General features: G+C 44.8%; 1 protein-coding gene and 1 long non-coding RNA gene across 2 annotated transcripts; both read right to left on the minus strand.

Annotated features, from left to right (window-relative positions):
* Positions 1-2,894: 2,894 nt before the first annotated feature.
* LOC135822843 (uncharacterized) lies at positions 2,895-5,701 on the minus strand. The gene is made up of 3 exons (XR_010554555.1): positions 5,515-5,701; positions 4,328-4,423; positions 2,895-2,951 (listed from the first exon to the last, which is right to left on the minus strand). It is a non-coding gene; the product is annotated as an uncharacterized LOC135822843 (long non-coding RNA).
* Positions 5,702-19,954: 14,253 nt separating this feature from the next.
* On the minus strand, positions 19,955-23,462 carry LOC135823230 (osteocalcin 2-like). The gene is made up of 4 exons (XM_065336077.1): positions 23,373-23,462; positions 22,634-22,728; positions 21,183-21,518; positions 19,955-20,750 (listed from the first exon to the last, which is right to left on the minus strand). Exons 2-4 carry the CDS (start codon positions 22,704-22,706, stop codon positions 20,647-20,649), a joined length of 513 nt encoding a protein of 170 aa, XP_065192149.1. The 5' UTR covers positions 22,707-22,728; positions 23,373-23,462; the 3' UTR covers positions 19,955-20,646.
* Positions 23,463-23,951: the final 489 nt, after the last annotated feature.

Raw genomic sequence — 23,951 nt, forward strand, 5'->3', positions numbered from 1 at the left:
ATTCCTGGAATTCTGGTCCATTTTTTATCCACATACCAAACATGCATGAAACGTACCAGATAAAGTACCGAATTCTGCCAATTTTTCTGCCTGCAGAATCCGCGGGACCCTAATCCTATGGATGCTTACTTGAGCGACGGCTGTGCTGGGGTAATTCGGGGCCCCCTGGTACCCCTGCTGGGGATGGCTCCTGATCATCCTCTGCAATCGCACAAAATCATCAGAAGTAACTGAATGAGCGATGGCTAATGATCATCAGAGATGTCGTCAGAGCAATTAAGACGTTTAGGAATCCAGACATGGTGAAACAATTATAGTCTTATTTTCTCTAATTGAACGGTTTTCTCCACTCCACCTTTCCAGAGATGTCTTTGATTACTAACTCCCTCCTGAGTATAAAGTAACATAACGAGGCTGGTGGTGCCAAAATTCAGCAGTCAGGAACACTTAGTATAAAATGGAAAGTTGGCGGGGATTTTATCCTTCATCCTACCAAGGTAGTGATGTCATTAGATGAGGAAAAGACGTTCAAGATATAACACAGCTGCGCCATTGTAATACAAGAACTTCAACAACTTGAAAAATCGGCGCCATCCCAAACATGGACCAGCATTCTCTGACAAATTAACTTGCTTTTCGCGTGCAGTAGGCTACAGAATTGCTACATGAAGACGTGAAATCTCTGATGGATCTTCTCCAAAGGAAGGATTATCTGGTGGAGGCTCTTTAAAGGGAATTATGTGTAAACCCCGGAAACATGGTTTCCATGACTACCGGAGATCTACATGTACGTGTATTGGGCCCAAGGGGTCACGGTGGACTTAGTAGATCTTACCTTCTTCACTTGAGCTCTCAGCCTGACGCTTTAAAATATCTGTGCCCAAAGAAAAGAATGATACAATGTTGAAGCAGTGTACGATAGGCACCGGCGGATAATGCTCGAAAAGGTGGCAGATTCTGCTGGAAAAGCTGTGAGATTGGCAGAACCATATAAACCTTATGGTGGGCAATTCCTCGAATCCTGCTCCATTTCTTTATCCACATACCACACATGCATGAAACGTACCAGAAAAAGTACCGAATTCTGCCAATTTTTCTGCAAAAAAATTAGCAATGTCATGAACATGGGAGGAAATCATCAGCCACTGGATAATATGGGCGGGTACTTGACAATGGAAACGAACCAACCCAGTAAAGAAGGATAATATAACGGACGTGACATACATTTACAGACAGCTAGTTGGTACGAACACTACCAAAATGTTCATAAGGTCAGTGAGATTCGCCTGGAGATTCAACTGGAAGCCAGTTGCTTTAAAACTAACAAAGAGTGAATCATACTATGTATCCTATGAATGCTTACTTGAGAAACGGCTGTGTTGGGGAAGTCCCGGTATTACCCCTGCTGCTGGAGCCTCTTGTCCCTCTGCAATGGCACAAAATCAGCATAAGTAGTTGAATAGGCAATGGCTAATGAAGTAATGATCATCAACGATGTCGTTAGAGCAATTAAGACTTTTATGAACGCAGAAATGTTGAAACAATTATAGTCCTATTTTCTCCAATTGAACGGTTTTCTCCACTCCACCTTTCTAGAGATGTCTTTGTTTGCTAACTCCTTCCTGAGTATAAAGTGACATAACGGAGGCTGGTGGTGCCAATAGGAACACTAAGGATAACATGGAAAGTTGGCGGGGACTTTATCCTTTATCCTACCAAGGTGATGATGTCATTGGATGCGGAGAAGACGTTCAAGATAGAAACAAGCCGCGCCATTGTGATACACAAACTTCCACAACTGGTAAAATTAGCGACATTCTGAACATGGACCATCTTTCACTGACAACATTTATTTATCTTGCTCTTCGCGTGCAGTAGGCTGCGGAATTGCTACATGAAGAACTAAAATCTCTGATAGATCTTCTCTTCCTTATGTTATTAAATGTTATATAACTTAGAACCTTCCAAGTTGGAAGGCGGTTGGAGTGCGCATCCAAGATGTGCTAGACCTGTTACCCAGTTAGTTCTAGAAAGTCAGTGCCGTCTGTAAGTGTCGTGCAATGTTATCGCATGAGCTGATTGTTTAGTAACTGATGGTGTTTGTGGGCATCATAGCGAAATCTGTAGTTCCTTGGAAATATTATCTGGTGGATGTATCTTTACAGAGGAATAAGTGTAAACCCCGGAGACATGGTTTCCATGCCTACTGGAGATCTACCTCTATTGGACCCATTGGGTGGACTTAATTTTTACTTACCATCATCCATTGAGTCTGAGTTAGAATCGCTTTGGCTGTCACTTGAGTCACCAGCCTGACGCTCGAAAATCTCTGTGCCCAATGAAAAGAATGATACAATGTTGAAGCAGTGTACGAGGCTACTAGCAAAACAAGGTAATGAACGTCTGAGGAAATTATCGGCCACCCTATAAAAATGAGCAGGTAAATGAAAATGGAAACGAACGAGAAATGTGTTCAGTGTGGAAGGATAATGTAAGGGGTGTGATTATACATTTACCGACAGCCATCTTGTAAGACCGCTAGCAAAATTTATAGTTCAGCAGGTCACCCTGATTCTTAGCGAGGGCAGCGGAAAATTTCAAATCTGTACAAAGCAACGGAGTTCGGTCTTTACTTTGTCTCTCAGGTTTTATGTTTAAAAAAAATTACGCTACGCACTCTGCAATTCAAGTACATGTACATTCGGGGCAGGGATCATCGAGCTATGACGTCAGGGATCATCGAGCTATGACGTATGATGATGCCGTTGTTTATCGAAATTGCTGGTGTGTTGAAAGAGGTCAGCAAGTGTATGCACATGACAGTTCCAGGTCTAATTATAGTTTAGTACATAGCAATTCTAAAGTGAGTTGATTGGTCGAAATGAACTTCTTACCATGCCTGAGTCTGCTGAGGCTGAGATCAACATTGGACCTGTCCACTTTCACTGGAGCTGAGCAAAACATGCCAAGAAGAAAACAAATCAATTTTTATTAAAAGAATCAATGAACAAACGTTAGTATTGCGCGTCGCTGTCTGCATATTTCAGAGATCTGTGAAATGATGACTCTGTATGTACATGTATGTACGTAAAAAGTATGCATGAATCTCTCTGATTTTAATGCTTTGAGTCGGTTCAGAAATGCTGTGTCGTTCAATATACTTGATCACGATCGGTTCGGTCAGTAATTCTGGGCTCTGTTGAGAACATCTAACAAGATCAAAAGTGCTAGCTGTCAGACAGCTAGCTGAGTGTCTGGAGATTCAGTTTTATGTACATGCACATGTAAGTATGCTATGATCCATGATCCATAACTATGAAAATGAAAAATAGATAACTTTTCCTCAAACCAGTGAATAAAAAGATAGATAAAATTACTCAAAAGTGGTCGTAGGGACGTCAATTACAAGAAACCAAGATCGTGCATGAGAGACCTATATTCAGTGGTGTTATGAGCGATAAGATCATGCTGGAAATAACCAGTCCAATCTTTGATGGTCTCTTTCCAAAGTTAATGAAACGAAAATGCAGGCTAGACCCAACGCAAGAAAAGAACCGAAAGTACATTGAAAAGAATCCGAATTTATAGAAAAGAACACAGCCGCACACGGAGCGCACAACAGTCTGTCTTACTTATTTGCTTTTTACTTGTACCTCTTTAGGTTGTTTTCTCGCTTTGACCCTCTCTCATGTGGACAATTATTCATAGTTATCATCAAATTATTATGCTTCATATACGTTTCCCATCCTCCAAGAAACGTCCCCAGAAGTATGTATTGCTTCTGGGTAATCGGGTACATAATAATAAAGACAAAAATCACGGTTCGCTTTCGTAGGAACGCTGCCACCTGGCAAATATCCAGGTTGTCAGTGTGCACCAGCAAGGTGGTCAAAGACCGAAAATCCCATTCGTTGCATCCATGATTTCCTCGTGCCAGTCCAGGAGGTCCGAATTACTTTACTGTGGGTAGCAGCACAGCTGGAAAAATCCTTCCCCAGAACCTGAACCTGATACCCTCTGTTTCCCAATCACGGTCTTATTCCATCCCATTTTGCCTGCCTGCATATACAAAATAACTGCAATACAAAATTTAACACAAAAGACAACAGCATGCAGCGTTGATGTTCTGCATCTACGTCAGTGGTGATCGGCTACTTCATCTTGATACTGGACATGATGTCTACCTTGAGTACTATTTCATTACATAGCACCGTAAACTAAAAATACTCACTATCGCGATTTGACAGCTTTAAAGTTCAATTCTTTAAACCATTGAACCACCAACATAATTATTATCTATTATCGTATGAGTTCATTGGTCCCTTACCTGCTTGCAATGTTGTTGCCAAGACCACCACCAACAACAGCACCACGAGACCGATACGTGGTGACATCATCATCATGCGCTTCTTATTGGTTTTCCCTGGATATGTATTCGACAGAGAGAGCGAGTATGTGAGAGAAAGGGACAGGCAGAGAGAGCGAGAGAGGAAGAGAGAGGAACAGACAGTTACAGAGAGAAAGAGGGGGAGAGAGAGAGGAAGAGAGAAAGAGAGAGAGAGAGAAATAAGGAGTGGGAGAGAGAGATAGGGAGAAAGAAAGCGAGAGATGGAGAGAGTGAATCAGAGATAGAGATAGAGATAGAGAGAGAGAAAGCCAGAGGGGTAGAGAGGGAGAGAGAGAGAGAAAGAGAGAGATAGATAGATCGATAGGTAGGTAGATAGATAGATAGATAGATAGATAGATAGGTAGAGAAAGAGAGAGAGAGAGAGAGAGAGAGAGAGAGAGAGAGAGAGAGAAAGAGAAAGAACGAGAGAGGGAGAGAGATAGAGAGAGAGGGAGAGAGAGAAGGCGCAGAGAGAGAGAGAAGGCGCAGAGAGAGAGAGAAGGCGCAGAGAGAGAGAGTGGGGAGAGGGAGGAGGAGGGAGGGAGATAGACAGATAGAAGATATATAGGTAGATAGAGAGATATGAGATAGAGAGAGAGAGAGAGAGAGAGAGAGAGAGAGAGAGAGAGGGAGGGAGAGGAAGAGAGCGGGAGAGAGCGGGAGAGAGCGGGAGAGAGAGAGTCGGAAAGAGTCGGGGATGAGAGTACGGTTAAACATCAAGCCAGACGAGGTGAAAAGTTAAACCAGTTATTCGTGATTGAAAGACAAATGGCTTAAGAGACAAGAAAAGATAGGAGTAATGACGAAAAAGCTATACCGTAGATGAACAAGTAGATAGCACCTCAATTGCTAATGTCGTGCAACTTGAAGTGTAAGGCAGTAGAGGGACAAGGGTTGTAGTTGAGTCTTTTATAGTCTACACGCTGTCAATGGCATGGAAGCCCATGCATTGGTGATATTCACAATATTAGCAGTCCGACAAACCATGGTTAACCTTAGGGTGTAAATTACTTCACAAACGCCAGCTCTTCCGACCCCTTCTCACCACTCCCCCCCCCCCACACACACGTATACTGTTGAATATTGAACAGTGTTCCAAAGCGTGAAACAAACGGGATTATGCTTACCTGAGGTTTCACGCGTAGGCAGCAATGTGCGCGCAGACTTCACTGAGATCATAGACGAGCAAGTCTGACAAGAACTGGAAAAGTTCGCCTTTTATACCTTCACCGGTTATGCAGAGAATGTTTTGCGCACTGTAATCATTGGCTATCTCGGTGGTTGGTTCTAGTGTGCTAGGGGAAATGATGCCGCTGAGAAATCTGGACCCGGGCCACTGGCATTGTCCATTGAATGTGTGTTGAGGATGGATTCCTCTAGGGTGAAACCGCGGACACTGAGCATGTCGATAGCATCTTTCTAGCAGCCAGGTATCCTGTGGAGCACTGTGTAGACTGGGAGTGTAGATAGCCAAACGTTTGTCGATTTAAATTAATGCGCTGGTTGCTCGCCAATCTAATGTAATTACTGCGCACATGCTGTAACTCTGGCACCACGCCACGCCCGTCAGAAAAATGGCAGGGCCATGACTTCCGCTGTAAACGCATGGATGGTGGTGGTGAACCTGAGACATATAAACAGAACATGACTACATATCTTGACATCATCTACACGAACTGACAGTCACAGACTGCGCCAGTCAGTGGTAAAAGCCCTGACGCACTCCACGCCGGGAAACATAGCGCCTGCATGCATCAGTAGGGAGTTGATGTAGATTAAATGAAATTTCGGAATGCAGGGGCGAAGGAACCGGCCAAAGACTTGGTCAGGCCATGGCTGAACTAACTCGTTGCCCATTAACGAGTGTTAAGTGCTTGGGGGGGGGGGGGGCGTGGGGCGTGTGCTGGCCATATCAGATCCAAAATATGGACGGCTATGGTATGAACCGACCAATCACAAACTGCGTCCGCCGGTCCTGGAATGGCCGTAGGCGGCGGGGGAAGCAGCACACATGCCAATCATAAGAGTGATTTTCAAAAGGCTCTTGTGTCCAGAGTGAATGAGCTACAGTGTACATATACACATGTACATCTCCAAGTGATGCCATTCCACCTGAATTTAGACTTTTCTAAAGAAACAATACAAAGTATAGAATCCAAGTGTCCATCACTAATAAAAATATATTGCATTGAAGTAAACTTCATAATCAGCGAAGCACTGGACAAGGATATAATTTCAGACACATCCAAATTCGCCTACACTCACGCACACACAAGCACACAAACACACACTACCAATAACGCGAACACATCCACACAGACACGGACCATTCTAGTTTGATTATTCCACTGCTCCTGAGACATACATGTACATGTACCAATGCCTTTGCTCGACCTCAAAAACGATACAACACACTGTATCAGCATGATGTGAATAAACACTCCACAGTTATCTATATTTAACGTGTGATAGGAGAGGACTCTGCCAAATTATTGAAGTCCATTCGTTCAATAGCTAGAGAGGTCGTGGAATCAGCTACAATGGAGACAAAGCACTTTGAACGTTTTGGCGTGATCACGGGATGTATCCACGCCATTTGGTGTGCTAGTAGTCAAGTTGAGGGGGCTGGGGATGTACATGTACGCCTGGTGCCGTAAGGCGGGTTCTCGCCACACCACTGCATGGCACCTTCCCCTTATCTCACCCCGAAGACGGAGTCAACGAAACGGTAGCCATACCAGTCGAAGTATAAACAACAATGTGGTCCTTGCCCCGATAACTATGACTGAGAGCCAATATAATACATTGAATCTAATGAAAGAGGAGAATTGCGCAAGAGAAGTGATTGTTAATTATAGCAGCATGGACTTGAAAAATTTGCATGTACATGTATTTCGAAGTATCTGTACGTCAACATATTAAGAGTATTCGTCAAGTGGTGTTACTTGGTTGCTCCAGGTTTACCGTGTTTACGGATACGCGTCGATACTACGATGTCACATTGGTGAGTCTTATCTGCACCCGCGCCTGGTCCTTTCCGTGAAGAAGAACCCTCTTACCTTTCGTAGTGCTGCCTTCATTCTCCTTCAAAGGCCTGACCCTCAATGTCAACCATATCCACATTCATACCGAAATATTCTATGCAACGCGGATAAATCCATTCATTCCAAAGTGACACCACCTCCTCCGGCCATCGCCAGGGAATCTCGAAACCCTGGAATGAATTGTAATGAATGAGCTCATTGAGAGATTGAGGAGCGAAACTAATTCTCTGTCTTTCTCACTTTGTTCATTTCTTTCTAAGTCACTCACTCACGCTCTGTCTCTGTCTCTATCTCTGTGTTTCTTTTCTTCTCTCTCTCTCTCTCTCTCTCTCTCTCTCTCTCTCTCTCTCTCTCTCTCTCTCTCTCTCTCTCTCTCTCTCTCTCTCTCTCTCTCTCTCTCTCTCTCTCTCTCTCTCTCTCTCTCTCTCTCTCTCTCTCTCTCTCTCTCTCTCTCTCTCTCTCTCTCTCTCTCTCTCTCTCTCTCTCTCTCTCTCTCTCTCTCTCTCTCTCTCTCTCTCTCTCTCTCTCTCTCTCTCTCTCTCTCTCTCTCTATGTATCACTCTCTCTATGTATCTCTCTCCATGTATCTCTCTGATTATGTTTCTGTCTCTCTCTCTCTTTCTCTCTCTGTCTCTCTCTCTGTCTCTCTGTCTCTTTCTCTCTCTGCCACTTTCACTCAGAGAGTAGGCCAATGATAATGTTACATGGAAAGGCGGAAAGCACTTTGCCATAATTATAACAAATCCGCCGCCGATATCCTCTGGTTCAGTACTTTGATGACGAAAACGATGGACATACCGTTTTCATGACTCACAATGAACGTACCAGGCCCTTACATTTCTTTGTGTAGCCCTTGTGTACATTGTACATGTTAATGTACATTTTATACGTAAACGTTAAAACGTTTTACGTGTAAAATGTATATGAAAAGCGGAGATGACTGGGCAGGGGGGACTAGGAACGAGGTATGCGTTAACGTTCACCAGCAATATTGCATCTTGAACACGAAACTCTCAGTGATTACTGAGACATTCCATGACAAGATAGAGAGCTTTAGCACTGCTCGATAACGTTATCAAATGGCAATGCACACAAGAGCTACACAAAGAAATGTAACCACTTTGCTGTTACATGTATATGATACTCGATTTAAAACATGAAACTCTGAGTCACAAAAATTAAATGGGAACATTGAAAACTGTGGGGCACAAGATATGCGTTAGAGTCGCCAACTGAACTAGATATTGACGTCAGACGTGCACAAGATAGCACCATCCTGACTACGAGTACATGAACCTTTCAAAATTCAAGGCCGTTGGCTAGCGCTGTCGAGCAACTCTCCACCTCACCTCCTCACAGGGGAACGTTTCAGTCCTCCCTGACAGTTTGGTGCTAACCTGTGCACGTCTGATTGTTCAAATTCTGGTTTAATTGGTGGGCTGTAACGCATAACTTGTGCAGCAACTTAATTAAGTTGTGCTCCACCATTTTTAATGTTTATTATATTATTATACGCACGTCCGCGTTTACGTCAACAGTAAGTCCACGTATTCGCATGTGCTAGAAGACAGGCAGAGTGGGCAGAGAGGAAAACAAAAAAACTAAAGTAAAAATATATGTAAGACAGCAGGCGATAGGCACATAACTCATGTTCGATGATAGGTGCTCAATGCACGGGATCTATTCGAAAGATCAAAAAATAAAACGAGAGAGCTTGGCAGCTCTGGGCCCTACGCTATGCTTTTATGCTTTTTTGCCTAGCTCATCGTACATGTTATAAGAACTGATGGAAATGTCTTTTTCCGTTGATTGGCCACATCACTGTATTGCAAAAACGTTTTAATCGGTTTGAATATTATGACTTAGGCAAAAGTATTTGCAGAATTTATTGCGGATTGTTATTTCTCTAATAATCATATACTTTTGGTTTGCTCCTTCTTTTCTTTTTATCTCCTTATACTGTAAACAAATTTTGGCCGATGAGAAACTTTGGCCGATCTCGAAACGAAACTTTTCGCCGTCAATAGAGAGGTTAAGATGCACGTTATTTCTGACGTGACGCGAAAGTCCAGCTCGCGTTGGTATGGTACACAAGAGAGAGTTTGGAAGCTTTGTCACAACTCCGAGTTTCACGTATCTCTACGATCATCAGGCAACCATGGTATGGTATTGATTTATTTGAATTCGGCATCTCAACAGTACATTGTACAACTTGGGAAGATCCGAATGACATACCGTATTTCCGCAAATAAAAGGCCGTCCTCGTATACAACGCCTTCCTTGTATACAAGGCCGGGGCAGGGGGCGATTGAAAAATAAAAGACCGTCTCCGATTAGAAGACCGGACCTACTAAATGAGTCTTTGTTCTTGTGTTAAAAATGGAAGACCGTGCTCAAACTGTGGGAAAAAATAGAAGACCGTGCTCAAACTGTGTAGAATAAAATGGAAGAACGGGGGTAAAACTGTGTGGCGAGAAATAGAAGATCAGGGTCAAACTGGGTTGAAAGAATAAAAGACCGTCCTCGAATACAAGACCGTCCTCGATTATAAGGCCGGGTTAGGGCGAGGTTGAAAAAATAGTAGACCGGCCCACTATTTGTGGAAATACGGTAGATACATAAACATAAAAGTGGAGTAGGTGCTACAGCTGATCATTTTATCGCAGGTGTTATTTGGCTCGCACGTCGAAAAATCAACGCGAGTGACCTGCTGCTCACGTCGAAATTTGGAGTTTTACGCCAAATTTGACGTGAAATTGCGCGTCACGTCGGAAATATCGTGGATCTTAACCTCTCTAAACTTTGGTCGATTGGAGTTTTCAAAAAGAAATCCATCGGTATTTTTTTGCTCTCACATGCATCCATTGCTCAATCATGCATCATTTGCCTCTATGACAAACTTTGGCCTGCGATTTACTTTGGCCGGTTGGTACCAAGCGGCGAAATCAGCGAAATTAAATCGCCAGCGAAAATTAGTTGATTTTAATACAGTAATCGGATTTTCTTGCCTTTTTGTTGTAACACATGTACATTGACCTGTTGAGCCAATGACGACGCCGAATGCATGGTTGCCTGTGGAGCATATTACATAACTTTACAGTCTCCTAAAATACGTATCCTGTCCGACGGCAAAAGAGGCTGCATATTTAGTTTTTCTGCGCGTCGGCGGGATGTAGGCCTTGGCGGATAATGCTCGAAAAGGTGGCAGATTCTGCTCTTTTTGCACCAAAATTGGCAGAACCATACAAACCTTATGGCGGGCAATTCCTCGAATTCTGCTCCATTTCTTTATCCACATACCAAACATGCATGAAACTTACCAGAAAAAGTACCGAATTCTGCCAATTTTTCTGCCGGCATTATCCGCCAAGGCCTAGCGGGATGTCTGTCCTGACGTTTCCTGGGACCGGCGCTGACTCTGCCGATCACGGGCGTTCTGGACTCAACGGGATGTCTGTCCTGACGTTTCCTGGGACCGGCGCTGACTCTGCCGATCACGGGCGTTCTGGACTCAACGGGATGTCTGTCCTGACGTTTCCTAGGACCGGCGGACTCTGCCGATCACGGGCGGTCTGGAGTCGACGGGATCTTTCTTCCGACGTTTCCTGTGACCGTTGCTGAATCGCTCGTTCAGGCTTATTTTGGAAACGACGGGATCTCTCTTCCAAAGTATGTTTATGCTGACGCATCCTATCACCTATTCGGCGTCTATTCTAATTTCATTTCCTCCTCGTCTCCCTATTTCTTTCCAAATCTCCCTCTACATCAGGGAGTCGTATACATAATACGACGAATATTGGTACGGTACGGGACAGATACAGGAGCCCGCAAATATTGTGGATAGCTGTTATGCACAATCCTGTAGAGCTTTTGTAGTCACAAATACGGGACAGATTCGAGACAGATACGGGATAGCTCCAGCCGTGACACAAACAAACAAACAAACAAACAAACAAACAAACAAACAAACAAACAAACAAACAAACAAACACCAAACGAGAGAGCTTGGAAGCTCAGGGCCCTGCGCTATGCTTTGTTGCCTAGCTCATCGTGCATGTTGTTAGAACTGATGGAAATGCTTTTTCCTTTGATTAGCTACATCATTGTTTTGCAAAAACGTTTCAATGAGATACTGAAGTACAAGTAACGTCTTCTGCATAGCTATGGGACCGGCGCTTACTCTGCCGATGACGGGCGTTCTGGAGTCGACGGGATGTCTGTCCTGACGTTTCCTGGGACCGGCGCTGACTCTGCCGATCACGGGCGTTCTTCTTCTTCTTCTTCTTATTATTATACTGACGGCAACTAACATCCATTCTGATTGCATTTACTCGTCTCCCTACTTCGTATTTCTTTCCAGAAAATCTCCCCATACAGCAGGGAGTCGTTTACATAATATGACTCCCTGCTATACATCTACATGACTGTATATACGTTATAATTATTATGCTATCGGCCTACATGCGATTTCCGGGCTGGTCGACAGGCGGCCCAGCCAGCCTGCTAGTGGGATCTCGGCCTCGCACACAAATCCACACAAAATTTAATCTTACTGCACTGAATGCATTCCCCCCATACACTTCGCATATATACTCATTCTCTTGATGGTACCGTACTCTTGATGATACGGGACAGGTACGGGATAGCGCCAGGCATGTCGATGGCAGAAACAAACAAAAATATTGTGGCCAGCTGTCTTTGCTGGTACGGTACAGTACGGGATAGATACAAAATAGCGCCAGGCGTGACACAAACAAACAAACACACAAACAAACACCAAATTAAAGCTGTGTGGACCCTGGCTAGCGCCAGACGTTACTGAAGTAACGTCTTCTGCATAGCTACGGGAATTAAAGCCGTGTGGACCCTGGCTAGCGCCAGACGTTACTGAAGTAACGTCTTCTGCATAGCTACGGGAACAAGAATAACAGACACCGACGAAAGGTTTGTAACTCATGGTCGATGGTAAGCGCTAAATGCACGGGATCTGTACATGCGTCTGTCCCATCCGTTAGTTACTGCGTACATCCTGGCACAGCTCGCACCACGCAGGCCTGTCAGCGGCGATGGCCCGCAGGTGCTCCAGGTCTGCCACGTTCCTCAGACTCCTCAGTTCTGCTGATTCTAGGTCCGCCGATAGTGTGGACACGATGGTTGTCCGTGGCCGCCCTCGCCATACCTTGTCCCCACAGGTGAAGTAACTCCGCTTATTGAGGGCGGCAGGCGTGTCTTGAGGGAGTCTGAGGATATGCCCAAACAGGCCCCATCTGGATCGCCGCATGAGGGCACTGATGTTTCCACAACTAAAAAGCCTCGCTACCATTATAAACTTTCCTGGTTGTAGGTCTTGTGTACTGCGTATGCTCTAGCCATCAAATGCACAAATCAGTCTAGCTCTACATGTACATGACTTGTTGGTTGATAGCATGACTTGTTACAAGGCGGAGGGCCACTGTGTTCGGAAACGGTGACCTTACTACAACCATACACATGCACGGGTGGCAGAGCTTGGTCGATCTTCAGGCAGTTCACTTTCCCAACTGATCTTTGAATTTGAAGTTCTCCCAATCCTTTCATAATTAATCTGCTTGAAATGTTGATGTTTTTCTGGTATTCTTCGCGACAGTATTGTTTTGTTCTTTGTTCCGAAAACCCTACACACACCATCCTCGAATCGGGTGAATTATCTCTGTTCTAACTTCTAAGAAATGATTTATTGCGGTGATCCTAAAAGAGATATGATTGCATTGGATGTTTGCCGAAAGTTTAGACAGTTGTAGATTCCATTTCAACTGTCATGCTGCAGATATCACTCTGCGCCTGTTGGCGGTAACCCTCGCTCAAGCTATTGTCTAGCTGTGTGGAGATATACGTAGCGCTGAGCTTGTGATCGGGTCCCGCCAAAATGCCATAGCGGAACAGCCTGGGAACGGCCATACCACGATTCAGGATTTCATGCGTCAAGGCGTACGAGTGTATGAGCAGAATGGCACGCTGTAGGTCTGGACATTCGCCCAGTGCAGTTCGGTACTCGCACCCGATGTTACGATTATTATCGCTGCGAAAGACCTCGTCGGCACGGTAAATTAGCCAGTGCTGGGCCATACCAATTAGTTCACTGTTAACGCCATGATTGTGCATCACCACGGCGCAATCACGGACCATCTTCACGTATTTAGTTCCTCTACCCAGCCACATTTCGAGGATCACTTGCAACGTGACGGACCTCAAGTCTCTGTGTTGGGACACAACATTAACACCGTCGTCGTCTGTGAAGCGAAGAGACATGCCGAAGTCGGTGATGCTGACTTGACCGTTGTAGCCGCTAACAAGGATATTGGCGGAATGCAGGTCGTTATGTACCCATCCCTTCCTGTGGATAAACGCTAGACCAGAGTAGACTTGTCTGGTGATCTCCGTGCGAACGTTGGCCGGAACGGGCTGTCGGCAACGCCCCAACCAGGACCACAAAGCACCATGGCATTTGTTCACAACTAGATGGGTTTCGGACGAGTGCGATGTCAACTCCACTACCAAATCTACCAGCTGAATGATGTTTGGGTGTCGTCCAATGTCATTCAGGATATCAAACTCGTGCAGCGTTCCTTCGTCTATTTTGCTGAACGACGTCTTGATGGCAACGGGATGATTCGTGCCTTCAGTGACCGCTTGGATGACCTTTCCGAAGGAACCCACTCCCAGACACATCTTCGGCAATTCCAGGTAGCGGATTGGGCCGGCCACACTCTGGAAAACTTTCCTGATTGGCGGTGCCGGCTTTGGAGGACTTCTCCGCGGAACATGCTTGTTCTTGAACATGCTGCCTGTCTACAAAGGATGAGTCGCAAGGTGACAGTGGAGTACGGCACGGGAACACTCCAAGTGTTAGATCATTCGCTCCCTCCAGCTGCAAGTTCCAAGTCAGTCCTGCTCGCATCATACCGTCAGACTCGGTAGAATGGTAGTGGGGATTCCGGTAGGAGTACGACCATGAGTATGCGATGCGTATACGAACTCACGGAGTAGGAGTTGTACGATTTCCCTCGTCAGCTGCTCCGACTCTTCCACCTGTATCGCTTCATCTCCTACAAGTGCAGTTAAGTGAACATTGTGCCACCTTCTCCCAACTAACTTGCAACCGAGAAATAATAATGATCAGGACGTATTGAGGAACAAGTTGCAATAAACAAACAAACTATTACGGAAGCCTAAAATGAAGGAACAACACATGTTAGTGACTCTAAAATCAATGTCTTTATCAGTCTTCAGCAACTGTAAACAAAGATAATTACTCTGATAAAATACTCTTGCATAATTATAATAATGTTGATAATTAGGAAATTAGAGGCCACATGCCACGTACTGCTCTTTTCTCTCCGAAACCCAACACTTGCAAGACCGATATGAAAGAAAGAAAAAATCATCAGTTACACCACCAAAAGAGCAGCAAAAGAGCAGTACGTGGCATGTGACCTCTAATTTCCTAAAACTGAAATTCTCCGTGAAGTCCAAATTTGAAATTGCAATATGTTGATAATAATAATAATTATTGTGAAAAGAAGAAGGACAAAATGTTACGAGTTATGACTAACTGTCCACCAACGTCACCAGAATGATCTTATACAGTCAGCGAGTGCGACAAAATGGCACAAAACTGACAAGGAGTACTGAGACATTCGGTGACCTGACACCTAGCTCCAACACTTCTCCAAGGCGCAAACCAACAACCTTCCAACTTGGAAGGCTCAGGTTCGGAAAGGTCCAAGAGGGGAAGGAAAGCGCAACAAAGAAGAGCACGAGCTAAGCATCACGGCAACAAAGAATGCCGAAAGTTACTGGATGATAACGAAACTAGTAAGACTATTGGACATACCGGCCTTACTACAACTCGACGACGCAAAGCAACAGACCACTCAACTTGGGAGGCTCAAGTTTATGTAATAAACGTAGAAAGGGGAAGCTTAGCGAAGGCGAATTCCCCTCTTGGACCTTTCCGAACCTGAGCCTTCCAAGTTGGAAGGTTGTTGGTTTGCGCCTGGGAGAAGTGTTGGAGCTAGGTGTCAGGTCACCGAATGTCTCAGTACTCCTTGTCAGTTTTGTGCCATTTTGTCGCACTGGTTGGTTGATTTTATTTGGATTCGCGAGACCAAACGAGCAGGAGTGCTCAATAACAGGGTAGCGAATGGTTGAGTTGTGCTATGTGACAATGTAGTGTGTGCGTGGGGGGGGGGGGAGCTGCGGAGGCCCAATACAATGTAAGGGGATGGGAGGAGAGAAGGCTAGCGGAGAGTCAAATTCAGAAGAAGGAGGAGAGAATAGCTGAAGTACACGGTTACTGTGCGAATTCAAATAAACCAAACAAACTGCAAAACAAGTACACAGCTCACGAGAATAAAGAGGACTGGAGCACAGAGCACTCGATGACTGTATAAGATCATTCTGGTTACGTTGGTGGACAGTTAGTCATAACTCGTAACATTTTGTCCTCCTTCGTTTCACAATAATTTAATTGGCTCACCATCCGAGGTACAATAATAATAATAATATTCGCGGGATCTGCGTCGGCATCGCTTTAATGTTTAGAAACACACGAACTAGCCTTCGCATCCACATGCCACCACTATGCCTGTTAACCTTAGTGGCGAAATCAGACCTCACAAGTGAGTCAGGGGAGAGGAGGTTAGTCTCTCAACCAATCGGGCGTGTAACGGCCCATAACCCTGTAAACTGCTTCTTTTCGACTCTCTCGTACACACCACAACAACAACAACAACAATAGAACTGCAGGGTTGCAGCAACAGCTGCTCCCCTGCATTTCTTGTTTACTTCGTCGCTCTCATCCAACAGGAAATGAGGCATATCCTTGTTATTCTCACTCCGAGCTGTGAGTACCCAGTTGACCGTGGGTGTCGGCGCAGTTCAACACGCGTACTTGCAAGTAAAAAGTTTTTTTCCAAGCTTCCTGCTACCAGCGCGGGTCTTGAACTCGGGACCTCATGATTCGCAGGCAGGCCTGCAAACCAATCGGCCATATGTGTTGATAATAATCGGATTATTCTTATCAAAGTTTAATACTGTTAAATTGTGTTAATACTGCATATTTCCTCTGGAAAGCAATAATGCGTACAAGCCATAGCGGTTATCAGCCGGAGGAAGAGCAAGAGACAGAGTAACCTGCGAGCGGGTGATTGACGCTGTGTGTGTGGCATTGACTCTAGTCACAAAACAGTCTGTTAACGAAGAGTATTATCTATTTCTCTTTCTTCCTCTCTCTCTCTATATCTATTCCATCTATCTATCTATCTATCTATCTGCATGTACATGTGTCTACTCAATCTGCGGACGGAACTGTTTCGTCCTTTGTGGACTCGTCAGCGCAGCACAGAGGAAATGAGGCCGAACCTGATGGCAATGTACATGTGTCTATATTCTCGCCTGCACACATCGGTGGAGCTGAAGTAGGGCCTACTACTGGGCATCGAACACCTGAGACTATAGATTACAGTCGAAGTGGTTTTTTCAAGCACTGCTCTATTGTTCTCTAGCAGGCAGCAGCTCAAAGGTCTCTATGGTGATCACTATGGTGATCTCTATGGTAATCACCATGATGCGGCGGCTCTTGCTATGGATACGGCCACTCCAGTGTGGTTTGGAATAAACAGTCCGCCACATTTGCAGTAGCGGCAGCGCCTATTGAATAGTAATAATTATGTTCAATGGTGCTTGTGCTGCGCCTGCGTACTGTACAAGTACAAAGTTTCTTTTAGAATTAATTTTCGCTGTATTCGTCAGGGGGCATGAAATAACTAAAGTTTGTACCAAACTAAAGTTATTTTTCTTGAACGTTCGGGGTGCCAGACCTCGACAAAAAACGAAATGTAGTACGTAACGAACCTGCTGGTGGAGTGATCTAACGGAAGATTTCGTGAACGAAAATTTGTACCTACATGTACATGCATACAGAATTTGTTCCTTACTGCTATACGCTCTGAAATCTTGAGATGCTATTCACATGTACATGATAGCCTCTAGAACAGCTAGTTCTTCAGTTCCCTCTTTTTCTGCACGACTGCCTTGTTTGTAAGTTCTCACCTCTTTTCTGTACCATCGCCTTATGCTCTATTTATGTGCACCATTGCCTTCAGGAACGCTGTATTTTGTTCTCGCATCCTTTCTCGAAATTTGCTTCCAGAAACGCTTTATCTGTAACCGTCAGGGAAATGTCGCATAACAACTAAACTATCGTAATTCGACATCATCATTATTAATTTTTCTCACATCTTTCTCATACATATTCATATCGCAGATTTCTCGTTTTGGTAGGAATCGGATAATCCTCTCTCCGGTGAGAAGGCAGTATTTCCTGTCCCCTGAGCGAAATGAAAAAAATGCGGAAACTGTTAATTCATTATTTATTTTATGGTGGTTGTTCTTCAAGTTAATTAGTTGTCTTTGCTTTGCCTTTTTCGTGGTTGTACAATGGGAAATGAAACTGGTTGAGTCACTAAAAAAAGAGATCACTATGACTACCGAACAACGCTCTGTTTCCAGGGTGACAAACACCTACATGTACATGTAGCTTGTGACGCGTAAGTCACACTCACAGGCGCAAGGCAGCAGTGCAACTGGACATCAGGATTCTACCCAGCGCTGGGTGTGCGCCACTAACTTACACACTGCTGCCTGCTGCTCGTGAGATGTTTGTTCTGCTGAAAACGGAGTACTACTGTCATTTCCTATGTGCTAGTCAGGGAGTCATCGAACACGGCTCCCTGGTTCTAGTCTAGCTTAAGTCAAGTTTCTGCAAGGAAGTGCAACGGCGTGCTCTAGGTGCACGCATTTCATTAGACTAGGCCCTACTCTTAGGCGGTTGTTCAAGTTCGTGGGAACTCGCCATAACGGATTGGCCGCGCAACACTCTTTACTTGCACAGGACGACGCTCTGTGCAGTGGATGAACTGACAGGTAAGAAGGCTCCGCTCAGTTATCTACATGTTTATGTACGTTGCACCATGGTTGGTAGCTCGGCCTATTTAGCTCGTAGCTGTACTGATGAGGCCTTTATGGCCGAAACAGCTTGCTTTCTACAGCATTGGGTACATGTACATAATATGTACATGTACCCAATGCTGTTATAATTTGAACAGAAGGATGCACTGCCGCGGTCAGTTATCTATCGTATAAGACCCCAGTACGTTTTGAGTGCTAGGGAGGGATTCGCACAGGGCTAGTTATATACTTGTTGTTTGTTTTAAAGCATGAAACAAGGTGGAGGACACCGTGCTCGGAAACAGTGACCTTTCCACAACCATCCACACGGTTGGTAGAGCCGTGTTTCCGAACAAGGTGTCCTCCACCTTGTTTCATGCTGTCAAACCATTAACATGTGTGAACTAAAATAAGATTTATCTAATTCTAGTTATGTAGTACAGTAGTGCATGAAGTAATGTTTCTCTGTAAAAAAGGATCTTTCTCTTTTGTACAAGTCATGTATTAAATGTATGCTGGCGCATATGCAGACACACAAGCACTCACCACCATTCGATCACACGGTGTGTACGATGTTGGTACGGGACGTTGTACGGTATACGCTATGCAACCGGACCAAGAGCAGCGTGTGATCAAATGGAACCCTCACTACACTACTTGTAGTACATGACTCTACGGGATGGGTATGCACGTACTCAGTATGGTGATACGGAACGCGCATGTACACAACATATACGGGATATCGAAATCACTCAGGATCTGCAAAGAGGAATCAAGAGTCTTCTGTCCGAAAAGAATTGAATTTTTCTGCCAACCAAAAGACCAGAGACACACAAGCACTCACCACCATTCGATCACACGGTGTGTACGATGTTGGTACGGGACGTTGTACGGTATACGCTATGCAACCGGACCAAGAGCAGCGTGTGATCAAATGGAACCCTCACTACACTACTTGTAGTACATGACTCTACGGGATGGGTATGCACGTACTCAGGTTACGTTTGGTTGGTCACATTCCCAAATGGGAATCACTTGGAATCACTCGGAATCATTCTCGCCCGTTTGGTTGGTCAAAAAAGTGCGTTAGGTTGGTCACATTCCACATGATTCCAGAATGGGAATCGCTGAGAATGATTCTTTTTGGAGAATGATCATTCCACCTCACATGCTGGAATGAGCATTCTCATTCCGGAATCAAAAATGATAATGGCTGCGACGAGCCAAACAATATTGCAACAGGTTCAAGTGCCTCAAATCATGCACTCAGAAGTACCTTGACTCTCTCAAGGAAACTAGAGTCGGGTAAAAGAAAAGACAGCCGCCGTTCCACAACGACATCATGGAATTGCTATGTCAAGTGATTCCTAATTGATTCTGGCGCGTTAGTTTGGGCAGGTGATTCTTGCCGATTCCCATTCCAGAATGGTTCTCATTTACATTCTGAAAATGCCCAACCAAACGCAACCTCAGTATGGTGATACGGAACGCGCATGTACACAACATATACGGGATATCGAAATCACCCAGGATCTGCAAAGAGGAATCAAGAGTCTTCTGTCCGAAAAGAATTGAATTTTTCTGCCAACCAAAAGACCTTCATCATGAGTTCATGATCACTATTGACGTGGACCTTGACATAAGAAAAGAGTTTTGTGTTCTAATCATTCGCCATGCCACTGTCAATTGTATCCTGTTTGCACATAAAAGAGGTCTTATCGGCACTGGAAAAAGAAAGAAAAAAGAAAAGAGTGTAAAGATTATCCAGGGTAAATCATGATTCAAGACAGCAAAAAGAAGGAGAAAAACAGTCCGCGAACTGCGCACATACATTGTAGGCTTGTCTGGATAAGCGGGCTAGTACACTGTAGGCTAATACATGTGCCATGTCGTGAGACGCAGACATTCTAAGGTAACACTGCAACATGAGAAATCATCAGTCTACACTGTACTATATGGGTAACATTTTAGTAAGATTGATGTGGAAATGACGGATTGGACTACGTGTTGGACTACGTATACAAGAACGACACACATGCACTGACTAAAGATTAAAATGTGATCTAAAGAAAGGCAGCAACTGAAAGTGGCCATTCAACTAAGGGCTTATGCTTTATTCGTAGCTGTGACCGCCAATCTCAGTATAATAGAGCTTTGGCTAGTAGCTGATAAATTTGCATGAACCGTAGGATACTCCTCGAATTTAAGTACTGCGGAATACTTGAACTATCTGCGACGTTTGCGTCCAAAGTCTGGCGTTTCTCCATCTTTATCTTCTGATTCCCCTGACTCGCCGGACCCGGACGCGGACGCTGATGCCGACTCTGGAGCTGGAGAAAACGAAAAAAGAGATTCAGAAGGCAGAACAGCTTCGAGACGTGATGAAGCTAAACGTCTAGTCGTTTAATACCTGTACCACAGCAGTCATTATTGTGCTAACAACTTCTTCGCAGACAAGAATCTAATCATGGCAAGAGAAACGGATAGAAAGACAAATTCTAACCTCACTGCAACCATCATGAAGACTCAAGAACACTCTTAATCTTCTGATTCCCTGCAGCGTATATTATGCTTCCCTCTAATATCAAGAAAACGAATTGGTCCCTTTTGCAAAAACAAATAGAAGATCCCTACTTGTGATCTGCAGTACAAATTCGTTGAAGTCAGGCAATGTGGAGCGAAAGTGACTTCAGAGCCCTGCGAAGGGTTAACAAACCAAATGCAGAATAAAGTCCATATATAGCGCGGGAATAAGCTCTTACACTCCTCGCTTTCATCACTGATTGAATCCGACTCCGACGACACTGACTCCGACGACACTGACTCCGACGACACTGACTCTGACGATTCAGGAGACTCAGGAGATTCAGGGGACTCGGGCGATTCTGAGGACTCGGAAGACTCGGAAGACTCCGAAGACTCGGATTCTGACTTGGATTTGGATTTCTTTGACTTGGATTTAGATTTGGATTTGGGCTCGGAGGACTCTGACTCGGAGTCTGAGTCGGAATCAGAGCGAGATCTGGCAACGCGATGATCTGAGAACAAGGTCAACATTGCTCTCTTCTCTAGAGATGTTGCGGAGCGCTTTGAAGGAGCTGCAGAGAACACACAGTAGTCGCAGCACAGCACCAAACAAGGGAAATGGGATGATGGGCTTATGAGATACAGAAATGCTAAGCAAGCGAGAGAGATAGAGACAGAAAGACGAGTAGACAGAGAAACAGAAACACAGAGGCACAGATACAGTCATAATGGAGACACAGCGACATAATACAGACAAAGAGACGCATCGATTGAGCTGCTTGGGGAGGACTGGAGCCAGGAAGGGCGTCAGATAGACAAGGAGGGATAGAAACAGAAAAAACGAATACACGAAGGAAGGGTGGGAGAGTGTAAACGGCAGAGGTAGGGAATTCCTGAATAGAGACGAATAATGTAGGTTTATGCATGCACAGTGCAGGGATTTCCCTCGCGTTTGAAGAGATTCGCTTGTCACTTATCACAACCATGGTGCAGAGAGAACGTCTAGTGTTGTTGTCTTTTGTTTTTTCTTTCTTTTAAAATCATGTTGAAAGACAAAAAGTACATTGGACTGGGTAGGCGCCATCCACAAAGCCAGTTAATAGCTGTGCTGATGAAATACATGGACTCTGCCGACCATGGGTCTGGGCGTCACAGTGCCAGGTATGCATCGGTCTATACGTGTGAGGTCTAGCATGACCATTACCCTGTCGTCAAAAAGGAGTAGAACTACGATTTAGCGGGCTTTAGAATTCTAGTAAGGCCCTTGAGGGCTAAGTAGCTGATTAGTCGTTTCCTGGCTGACAACACAGATCTCGTTCTTAAGTCTAAAGGGGAAGGTGTGGTTAGAAGCAGGGAGTCGGGCTTATATATATATGACTCCATGGTTAGAAGATTTTTGATCAACACTGAACAAGGCTAGGCATAATTTTTGGTGTGTGCACGCGCGTGTGTGTGTGTGCGCGTGTGTGCGTGTGTGTGTGTGTGTGTGTGTGTGTGTGTGTGCTGTTGTGTAATCAACCGAGCTAGTGGAACTTTTCATCAAGTCAACTCTGATTTAGCCACCCACGCTAGTAGCCAGTATGCATCAGTGTCAGTCATCAAGTACAGTGTTTGTGTGCGTGTGTCACTGTGTGTGTGTGTGTGTGTGCGCGCGCGCGCGCGTGAACTCGAGCACAGATGAGCTCACCTGCTTCCAATGTAATGGACATCATCACGACGGTCAGACCCAGGAGAAAGCATAGGGAGAGTGACGATGCCATTGTAGATAGGCTTCTGTGGACTCTGAACACACAGAGGGCATGGTACCGCAGAGTTTAAAAAAAGCAAGTACAAAATTAGTCTTTCTAAAAATCCGTGTATATGGTGGAAGAGACGCTGCAAAAATCATCACTGTGTATGATGATAGGGTATCTGTTTAAAATATTATAAGACCGTTCGAACTGTTAGGTCGGAACGATGATTTTGTTGGAATAATTTTGGGGAGCTGGTCCCTCAAATGTGGAGAATAGAGGAAAGAAATCTGATAGGAGCCTCTGAGTGGACTCCAAGGTACTTCGGAGAATGGTAGCTCTGGTAAAAGCTATAAATTCGGTGTATGGAATGTCCTATGGAAGGACCAATTCCCAAAGCCTAAACTTTAAGGTAAAGCGACATAACTATTTGACTTGGTTTTACTTCGCAAATCCAAACGGGAGTTTCTTCCCAATGACATCTGCAGGCAGAGCATATGACACTAGGTCTGTGAATAAACCAAACTCGAACATGGTCAGTGACTTGAACCCGGCCTGCGTTGAAACGCACCAGAATAGTCAAGTTGTATCTACCGGCAAAGACCCATACGTACACGTACATGTACACTCAGTTTGAAGGGTTGGTTTATCTCCCGAAACGTATACACATTTAAAGGCGACACTAAATAACCTCACCTCACTCAGTAGTCTTGATCTGCTTTACAAAGAGAGAGAAAATGTTCCGCTGCTGTCGTGGTGGCTTTCATCGGCTTCTGTGGTGCTTTTTGCTCTTCCGTTTGTTTTATACCGCTAAAAGAAATGCTGAGTAAGGGATGAGTGTCGTTAGTCCGCGTATGATTTGCTAACATTATGTCATATTCTTCGCTGGTTGTCATTAGGACTGCGTGTGACCACGATACTCCAGCGTGCTGTGTGTGGAGGTACAGTACGGTTGCAGTGCCGCAACACTTGGCGCGCGGGGTCATTATTGTCAAAATTGAATTTGAGGATTTGGATTTGGAACTATGTAACCTGTTTGACTAATAGTGAGTTGGCAGTGATTTGGCAAGGCAGCCTTTGCAGTATGGCAGCGTGGGAGTGGCTTGCACTTCCTTGAAAGCGACAAAAGCCTGGGTATGCCATGCAGAGATATCAGCTGCGCTCCGTTGCCACGCCACCTGGTGTACCAGACTATGCTGAGCTCGGTGTATAGATCCTCAGCGGTCTGGTGGCGTAATCTAACACTCTACATTTGGGCATGACAGTGCCTGGCTG

The sequence above is a fragment of the Sycon ciliatum genome, chromosome 8 (genome assembly GCF_964019385.1).
Source record: "Sycon ciliatum chromosome 8, ocSycCili1.1, whole genome shotgun sequence".
In the NCBI taxonomy this organism is placed as follows: Eukaryota; Metazoa; Porifera; class Calcarea; order Leucosolenida; family Sycettidae; genus Sycon; species Sycon ciliatum.